Source organism: Dicentrarchus labrax, unplaced genomic scaffold (genome assembly GCF_905237075.1).
Source record: "Dicentrarchus labrax unplaced genomic scaffold, dlabrax2021, whole genome shotgun sequence".
NCBI lineage: Eukaryota > Metazoa > Chordata > Actinopteri > Moronidae > Dicentrarchus > Dicentrarchus labrax.
The window spans coordinates 13,876,523-13,886,169 of NW_026136704.1; the positions used below are offsets into that span (position 1 = coordinate 13,876,523).

Below are 9,647 nucleotides of genomic sequence, written 5' to 3' on the forward strand. Positions count from 1 at the left end.
ATGTATTAAGACACATACACAAATAGTTTACTTGGAACAACACTCTGTCTGATAGTTTTCTTCTATATTAAAATCTTTAAAAATGCATCCAGTCCTCTTTAAAAATCAGACTCTATGAATATGCACATTCTGTTCCTTTCTAAAGTTTTCCTGTTGGACACAAGATGTCGCTTACTTTACTGTAAAGTCCATTCTCAGTGTGTGCGCACTGGTGGCTTCAAGTTTCTACATCACACTTGTAAAAGTTGCATACCGGACCAGGATTGACTTCCAGATGATTAGTGATTTTCAGTGAGCACAAAGAAACTTTCCTCTTTTTTGATTTTTGAGTGGAGGGGGACTTTAAAAATCCAAGTTGCTTTCATTTGTCATATGTCTCACTTCCTTCCTGCCGGCCATGTTCAGTTTTGCTCTTTCTCTTTCGCCCAGGTCCTTCCTAAGATGACGTCTCATGTAGTGTCTGAAATCGACCACATCCTGGGCAACAGACCGTACAGCAAGAAGGACTACCGCTCCTAGAACAGGCTGGTTGGACTACCGAGAGGTCAGCCCTACCTGCTTGCCTATCAACTTAACCATACTGCTACCATGGATCCACCGTTCAATGTTAAAGTCCATGGTTCTCTCCTTGGGCCCCACTCAACTCCAGCCCACTTCAGCCTGGAATAGACAGCCTCACCAAGCCCAGCACTGCATACTGTAACTTCATCTGTTGGAGACGAGTCCCGCTCAGATCAGCTCTACCAGGTTCATCTCAGGTTCAGTCCGGCTCAGCCAAGAGGTGCTTACCAAACTCAGCTTTTTGCAGCCTCAAACGCAACTTAGTCCATCTGAGTAAATTAAAAGTTTGTGCCCCCCAAACAAGGTGTTAACCCGTTGAGCACCGGTCCATTCAGATATAACTATGCAGAGCTTAGTCTTGCCCATGTTACAGCTCAGATCTGGTTCAAGTCCATCCAGGGCTCTCATTAAGAAATTCATTATTTATTAAATTCAACTTCTATTAGATGGCAAGACATGCTAGAACAGCTCGTAGTAGTTAGTGATACACACTCACACAATGTTACACATTTATAGTCAGGATTTGAGCAGTACATGATGAAAAGCACTGCAGGAGTATTTGAAGTAAAAGTGCCTTGCTCAAGGGTACCTTGATAGTAGTAGTTTGTTATTCGCCTGACCGACTCAACATCCTCCCAGCTCGGCCGGTGACTCAGACCCTCGACTCTCAAGTCTTCGTCTCTAATGTCCAGACTTCCACCCACAAGTAATTTAATTTGAGCACAAAATTCAGATTGAGCACATATTTTATTCATGGGAATTACAGCTGAATACATCAGAGCAAGCACCTTAGACTTATAAATTAGAGGGACGTTAGGAAAGGGGACATGAAGAAGCTTCAGTTGCATGAACGTCCCCAGTCAGTTTGTGCTTTCATTAAATTGCTATGCAGTGCAGCAAACAAAATTACCATACGAGCTCAATACTCTCACCTCTTGTGTCAGAGGTGCACGCTCAAGTCGTGGGATAAAATGTCTTGGTTATTTTCCCATGAAATGTGAGGTTGAGCTATGAAAAAGAGCTTTATGAATGAGGCCTCAACAAGCCAGTTCCCTGTTAGCTTGAATTAGCTTTCAACTACCTACCAAATGTACTCAGTCCCATATTTACTATAGTACAGAATAGTATTCAGTAGATATTATAGGCTGCAGACCCTGAGTGTATTAACCGACAGATGCATGTTTCCCCTCGCTATAGTGTGCCTCTCTTTTCTTTCCTACAAAGCACATAACTGAACAACAGAAAGGAGTTTGAGCAGGAATGCTGCGAGCTTGTCTACTGTCCGTGACCGCCTGTGAAGCAGAGGAACACCTGTGTCAGTGGGATTAGGACTCTGTTAAGGGAGAGAGTAAAGCATGTCGCCCCCGTGTGGTATTTTTATGGAACTGCTGCTCTGCTTCACTAGATTATAGAAGAGAGAAAAATACTGCTTTGCAAAAAAAAAAGAAAGTGGACTACTTCTCTCTCAGTTTGCATTCAATATGGAGAGGTTTGACTCCTTTTTTGCCTGTGAACTGAACCTGCATTGCTGATTGCCTCGATGAACCTTGCAGAAAAGGACTCAAAGCATATAATAAATAGAAGTATGTAAAAGGATGACTGACCTCCTGGCTGGTCATGGTTATAATAACTGCAAAAATTGCTTGTTAATGGCACAAAGAGGCAAGGTATTTGGGATGTGGCAAAGATTACTGTATTTATTTTAGAGTAGTTAATAAATATGAAATTTATTTTGACATTTTGAGATTTTGTTTGGAGAATAATTGGGGATTATGTACATAACATGTTAATGCATACCTTGTAACATAAGCAAAACCACAAAGCAGCCTCTCTTGCATATGAGGACTTCACTGTACTGTATGGCTAATATATAAATAAGATGTAAATAGAGTTATTTTGTTGCTCCTCTGCAGTATCACTGCGTCAGTTGCAGTGTTTTGAGTCACTCTTCATCCTCCTCCTGTCTGACTTTACACTGTCACAGTATCCATTTCTGTCTCCTGAAGAATATTTTAATAGAACTATTTAGAAGGAGTACAGGTCAATTTTGTTTATTGTTTTTGCATTGTGACGTCAGATTTCAAAATCTGTATCAATAATGGCATTATTAAAAGAATGGGCCTCTGTAAGTCACGAGCTTCTGTTCAGACTTGAGCACTGACCTTGAGTCGCTGTCTCTGACCGGGTGGCTCAGCTCTCGCAGTTGGCGGTTGTCGCCCTTCATGCGTCGTTGTTCTTCTTATTCTTTTTCATCTGGAAAACAAGCCATCACAGAGATCAGCAGAAATGTTGGCCAGGTCCCAGCTGAGTCACTGCCCTGTCTTCGGTGTACATTTGTTGACTTGTAGCACAAACGCCCTCCAGATTTTAATCAAAGGAAGTTTTCAGTCTGTGTAGGCGTTTGCCAGAAATGCTGTTACACATATTGGGATGGAGCATCAATAAGCAGCGTTTGGCTCGCGGTGTATTTTAAGATGTCTGGCTGTGGAAAATTAATAGACTTCCTTGTGACTTTTTGCATTAACTTAGTGTTAAATGCAATGGAAGGTGACCTGACCTCCACTTAGTCATAATTTCAATGCAAACAACCACCCATTTACTAACAAGAAAACCTCCATAAAAGCAAATTTTCTCATAAAAAAGACATTTGATCACAATGTGGGTAATATGTGACCTATTCCATACTAGAATAGTAATTGGTAATCAGTTAAATGAGTATAGTTTCCTTTATTTAAATCTACTGTACTTTTAGTCTGTGTGCAAATCAACAAGTTAGTTAGTTTGAGTCAGTGACCATGTTGGACCACGGCCTGCTGGTGTGTGTGGAGACTTCTCCTCCCGACAGAGTGCCTTGATTTGTGACTTATCCCGCTACAGGAAAAAACTTCAGGGATGTCTTTCATTACGAGTTGTTAAATGGTGTTTGGATACTGTCCTACAAACTAAAGGAGAATAGAACAATATGTATGCAGATTCTCGTATTATTAGATTGTGTATTCTTCAGTATAATATCTATTACTTTAAAAAAAAAAAAGCAGCAGGAAGACCCCTCACAACACAGATTGTGTAGAGGTAACTTTTGGGAAATTGAGTCTAATGAAGTATATAATCCCTGGAATCATGTCCAACCTTACAGCTTGTGTATGGCAACAGCTTTGTTCCATCTTGGCCTTAATTTAGGCTGTTTTTCTCAACATTAATTTTAAGTCACTCTGTGATAAGTTAAACTAATCACAGAGAGGTAACTGATTTCTTTAATACTGTTTCTGATGCAGCGCCACATAGTATCTTATCTTTCAACCAGCCGTTTGCTTCATGAAGCATCAGTTTGTCTTCAGAAAGGGGCAGTGTCTCACCAGCTCCACTCGCTCTCAAACAAACCCTCTACTGCCATCTGTAGAGGGGTGCAACCAGTACAATATTAATATGGGCAATAGTGAAATGGCAATAGTGATAATTTAGGCCAAAATCTGCTGGTGTTTTGAGAGAATAGTGGCTGCTGGCATTATCTTCACATGCTGGGAAATACGTCTGAAGGACCAAATGGAACAAAGCTAGAAACACACATTTTTATCCTGATATCCCTGATGATATACAGATAACGTGGAAAAAAAAGTCCTGCAATATGACAATGTTTAACATAATGTTTCCTGTTCTCGTATGAAGCCAACCTACATCAGTTCTGATTAGTGTAACCTAGTCTACAGATCAGTGTTGTTTTCTACAACATGTACATTTGTGGATGGAAAAGACTTTTTTTGTTAAGGTGACATGCAAACCATCAGTGTATTATTTCTCTGCTGAACAGTGGTTTCTCTGTAAATAGTCTATATGAAAGTGTGATTATAAATAAATGCAATGCCAATGGAAACATCAGTCTGTCTACTTGTTTACTTACATCTAATAGTTTGTAATGTAACTTAAACAGGTTCATTCATATCTTATTCTTTAAGGGCTCTGACGCAGACTGAATGGCGCACACACACGCACGCACGCACACACACGCACACACACACACACACACACACGACAAGTATACCTGGTTGCTTTATTTGTTACAAAAAACAGAAGACAGACCTGGAGAAACACCCTCCAGACATTTGATCATGAATTTCATGAAGTTGAAATGTGATAATTCAGCCCCCCTCTTAAACCCCATTCCTAACTTAAGTGAAAAACAATATAGTGAACACCCGACTCCCTACCCAATCCCACCCCTTCATCCCTTCAGCTTTTTGTCCCCCGCTCTTTTCTTCTTCCTTTACTTGGAGCCCGTGGACAGCAGAGCGATGAGTCCTGAGGAGGCACTGATGGACAGAATGTAGTTGCTGGAAAAAATGCTGTTAAGGCAGAAACAAACTCAGATTTTGAAGGTATTTGTGAGGAAATGTGCTCATAAAAGTCATTTTAAGACAGAAGCCACAAAAACAGTGAGTGCTGATAACACATGTACAGTATGATGTAAAGGATACACGGTGGGGTTGAAGTTCTTGAGCAAGAAGAAAGAGGCGATGATGACGAGGACCAGGAAGAGGGTGTTGTTGTAGAAGATGGAGAAAGTGGTGGCCTCGTAGTCGGCGACCTCGTTCTTCTTCCACAGGATCCTAGACAAGCAGAAAGAAAAACACACACAAGCACGATGTCAGTCAAGTTCATGGTCGTGAAAATAGAGTAGTTCGAAGGCACTGCAGATATCTCTTCACTTAAACTGAATTACACTTTTATTCTGGAACAGGAAGTTCAAATGTAGAGAGCCTCTTTAATTTGACCCATTTCAAGTCTGCTATATGATTTTAATCTGGCCCTTCTTCACAAAATGAGGATTATAGTGGCCGTTGTGGTTTTATAATGTCAACTCTAAGTTGACACGATGCTGATGTCCTGAACTATATTCCATGTTTACTTTTTTGGGCTTAAATATGAAACTGCTTCAAACTGTCCCAGTTAAACAGAAGGACAGCAGACAGTGTGTTTTTTCCTCATCGCTGTTTACTGCACTTGTGTCGTCGGGTGGGCACTGTCTCCCTCCTGTGTGAACATTTTGAAGAGGTGATCCCAGTGGGAGCTGAACAGCTAACTCAGGCTACACCACCTGAATTAAGTAGGTAGTAGTATACTGCAAAGCAATGACTTGACCATCAGCCTTCATTGGTTTTATGTGTGACTGCGGCTCATGTTTCACCTCTCGTCTTTCTCCTTGCGGGACATCTTGCGGTTGTCCGCCTCAGACAACTTCCTGGTTACCTCCTTGGAAACAGCATCCTCACGTTTCTGGGCAACTCTGGAGGATGAAGAGAGACAGATCGGTCATCCATACCGTGTTCACACTATACAACTTTCTGTCATGTGATCGGGAATCTTGAAGTTAGTGTGGTCATTAATAACACCTTTAACAACAAGCACATCATGTTTAATCCAAGTCCACCAAGAGAAACGGACGGATAGGACGAAGCATAACTAGTGATTGATGCAAAGAAACAAACAAACACTGGTTGTATACAGTACTTTACCATACTAGAATGCTGTATTGTGTGTTAATCGAGTTGTTCAAATGAATCCGTATCAGCAGTGTGACAGTAATAGAAGTACACACAGAGAAACTCTGAACATTCAGATGGGATAATGAGGAGTGTTTCTCCTTCTTACTTGTGTTTGAGAACAAACTTGACGTTCTTGTAGGCAAAGGCGACCAGGTAGGTGCTGACCAGAGTCATCACGGCGTACAACACTGCAGACTGGACAAGGTCCATGTGCCAGATCCTCCAAAACAACCCTAGAAAGATAAAGTCGATCACTATTGGCCAAATGATCCAATCAGCAGACAGACAGTGTGCTGGTTAGACACAGATAAACCAGGTAACCAGTAACTCAACTCTATACAGAGTAAAGTTGTTTTTATTTAGCTTTTCAACAATATAGAAGACTACTAGTGAACTATACAGTTTATTACCATTATTTAAACCGGTACTTAAACCCACAGTAACTTTATAGCAGAGTTAGCACTGACAGTCACTTCTATGGATGATATAACATTATATATACACATATCATTTACTGTTATTACGCTCTTGTGTCTTTGAAAGTGTCTGTAGTATTAAAGTTAATTCAGGGTACTTTCATTCAGTCTGTCTGTCTGTCTGTCTGTCTGTGTCCTACATTTGTCCTGCAGTGAATGAGTGTTAGCTCAGCTAGCTGGCAGCAGCTCCAGCGGTACTCACAGATGGGGATGGCAGAAACGATGAGTGCATTTCCGTAGAAGAGAGCGGTGGACTTGGCCGAAAGGTTTCTGCTGAAGTCCTGGAGGAGAAGGTCTTCCTCTGACTGCTGCTTGTTGCTGCCTTTAGGAGCCATGTCTGCGGATTGAACCGGCCTGTGTGCTGCTCAGCTCGGGACACAAGGAGACTGACACGTCGGTGGACGAGGGGAAGAGGGACGCGTCAGCATAAAGCCGGAAATACGACGGCGTCTTCTTCTGTGGTCAGACAACTCCTCTGCTCACTGCTGCCCTCCGCAGGAAGACAAAGGCACTGCACCTGCAACACTGCAGGGTCAGACGGTTCTACAACAATAAACCCGTATTTGACCACTTTCCTTATGGTTTATTTGACTAGTTATTAAACTCTGAGATTTGTAACAATGATCCTAATACAATGGAGTTGAATTGACTTTTATTTGTGGCCCTCAGTGAAAACATTGTGTGTAACGTTTAAGAGGAAACATTATATTTATTAAACATTAATAGTGAAACCAGTCCTCAGAAAATAGTTACGACATCTCTCTTAGTCCCACAAAGTTGAAAATGTAGTTAGTTCAGCTCGATTTACCTGATTCAGTTCCTTAAGTTATGGAAACTCTCAGAGCTTTCAACCAACACAAACTGAAGACAGAAATAATACATAATCTTCAAATGTTCATAGCATGTTCTATAGATATTAAAACCTAAGCAGAGAAAAAATCAAAATGAGTCACAAGATATGACTAATTTATGTAATTTGGGTGAACTGGCCCTTTAAATTCTGTTTTTCTACATCACTTTGGGTTAACTGTCATATATGTCATGTTTCCATATTTTACTGTGTCAAAGTGCTATATTGTAACTCAGAATAGGATGAAATAAAAAAAGGAATAAACAGAAAGAAGAGTTTGAAAACAGGGTATAGGGGTGAGGAGAAATCAAGAGGAAATACAGATGCTTCCTAACTCTTCTAAACAAACAAACATACAGTATGAACAACAACAACAACAACACCAACAACAACAAAAACTCATATCAGCTGGAATTCTAACTATAAAATGAAACATCAGTTCAGGTTATTAAACTGCTTATTATAATCTGCCCATATCACTTCCATAGAAAGATGCACACATCAAATGGGCTGTTTCTTCTCTTTTCTGTAGAGTTCTTACTTCTCCATGATTCACGCTCACTGCCCCACCACATCCCATCTCATTACAGTCACATCAGCACATTTATTGAACCTGACCTAGTCTTTTTTATTTCGATCAAATGAATACTTTATTTTAGGGTATATATACGCTAAAATAAATATAAATATAAATATTCCTGCCTTCCTCTTTAAATACAATTTCTCGTCCACTGCTTTTTACTTCTCTTACTTCTCTCAATGAAGCACTTTTACCGTTTAATGACATAGATAAAAACAAAATCTTAGTGATGGTTTAAAGAACAAGCTCTAAAACTGCTCTACCACAGCTCCTGTACAGTGCAAGTACTTGCAGGACTCACATTTTGCCCACTAGAGGTCAACATCTACGTGTGTGTACATGTCAGTTTATAGGTGCTGAGCTGACGCACATTTCCTGAGGGACCGGCAGTGAGTGCAACAGTAGATCTGCAGGTCTTAAATCACAAGGATTACAAACAATCAAGGAGAGTAAGGCCATGGCCTCATAGTGCTTACAGTCCTTATAGTGCCAGAGACAAAGTATTTATTTAGGATTTTTAAAGAGCAGTTACATTGTGCAGAGAGGTGGATCTCATTCAGCAGCGAGAGATTTGAGTTACATCTTTGAGAATGTGAGCTTTTTAAGCCCTGCAGAAAAAGTTTGGACTGACGTTTTAGACACTAACGGAACAATATCTCCCTCAAAAGTAAAACAAGAAATGTTACCTCAGTCTTCACAAACAGGTAAGTAAGTGTGACTTCTCTCTGCCCTACAGGCCCACACCTCGGCCTGCTGCAGAACTCCTGCTTTCAAGTGCAGCACTCTAAGACTCCTCCTCTATGCACACACATCCTCATCTGACAAACATGCCACAGTCCATAGTGTGCGTGAGAGTGTGACCACGCAGCTACAGATGCATAACCCATTAGCAGAGCGCGAGCAAATGCAAAAGTCCCTTCTTTTCCTTATCTCATCCTCCAAGCCTGTCACATGCCTGCCGCTGGAGACTTTTTGAGGCCAGGGAAAAACCAGACAGATATTGGTCCTGCTGCTGCTGCTGCTGCTGCCACTGCAGTGCTTAGCCCCCCGCTGAGCTGCTCTCCTTCTTTCTCTGTGTTTGCAGGGGCAAACAGCATGTGCGTGTGACTGAGTGCACGGGTTTGTCTGTGAGAATGCAATGCAGACAGGCAGGTTTGCGTGATGTCCCTGTCTTTAAATGGAGATAGAGCTTAGGGATTAACCGTGCACTTCAGGGGTGCAGGAAGGAGTCTAAAGAGGAGGAGAGGGAGGAGGTGACGCCAAAAGGCCTGCCAACACAATGCCGGGCAAGGCTGGTGATCTCTCTCTCTCTCTCTCTCTGTCTCTGTCCTCTGTGTAAGTGCGTATGTTTGTGCCAGATTACTTTGGCTTTGGTGATACCACAGACATAACCACAGGGGCAACCACACACACAGTGGCACACAGTGGACCCCTCCAGGGCAGTTCACATGGCAGTGGGTATGTTTTAGCTCACTATGATCATACCCTAAGGAGTATTTATGACACATCACCTCTCATAGTGACAAATTCTTTTTGAGTTATCTTCTCTCACTTGCCCAAAGCTAAGCTCAACATCTCTTACATCTGCATGCCACAACATATTGTGTGTGTGTGTGTGTGTGTGTGTGTGTGTGTGTGTG

The 9,647-nt window shown here is 41.5% G+C and overlaps 2 protein-coding genes across 2 annotated transcripts in view; one reads left to right on the forward strand and one right to left on the reverse strand.

Annotated features, from left to right (window-relative positions):
- The window catches only part of kcnab1a (potassium voltage-gated channel subfamily A regulatory beta subunit 1a), a 73,446-nt gene extending 69,009 nt beyond the window's left edge, over positions 1-4,437 (forward strand). Inside the window, exon 14 of the mRNA XM_051397651.1 lies at positions 430-4,437. Coding sequence (XP_051253611.1) covers positions 430-519 — 90 coding nt within the window. The 3' untranslated portion in view covers positions 520-4,437. The remainder of the gene's footprint in view (positions 1-429) is intronic.
- A 158-nt stretch (positions 4,438-4,595) lies between these two features.
- Positions 4,596-7,008, reverse strand: ssr3 (signal sequence receptor, gamma). Its single transcript, XM_051397652.1, has 5 exons — positions 6,780-7,008; positions 6,208-6,334; positions 5,744-5,842; positions 5,034-5,165; positions 4,596-4,889 (listed from the first exon to the last, which is right to left on the reverse strand). Exons 1-5 carry the CDS (start codon positions 6,910-6,912, stop codon positions 4,823-4,825), a joined length of 558 nt encoding a protein of 185 aa, XP_051253612.1. The 5' UTR covers positions 6,913-7,008; the 3' UTR covers positions 4,596-4,822.
- Positions 7,009-9,647: the final 2,639 nt, after the last annotated feature.

Bases quoted from the DNA above. Each gene is read 5' to 3' on its own strand.
- ssr3 (XM_051397652.1), bottom strand. From the start codon at position 6,912: ATGGCTCCTAAAGGCAGCAACAAGCAGCAGTCAGAGGAAGACCTTCTC. The intron at 6,335-6,779 runs GTGAGTACCGCT...TTATCTTTCTAG, and splicing joins CGTTTCTGCCATCCCCATCT to GGTTGTTTTGGAGGATCTGG. The intron at 5,166-5,743 runs GTGAAACATGAG...CTGCTTGTCTAG, and splicing joins CGCAAGGAGAAAGACGAGAG to GATCCTGTGGAAGAAGAACG.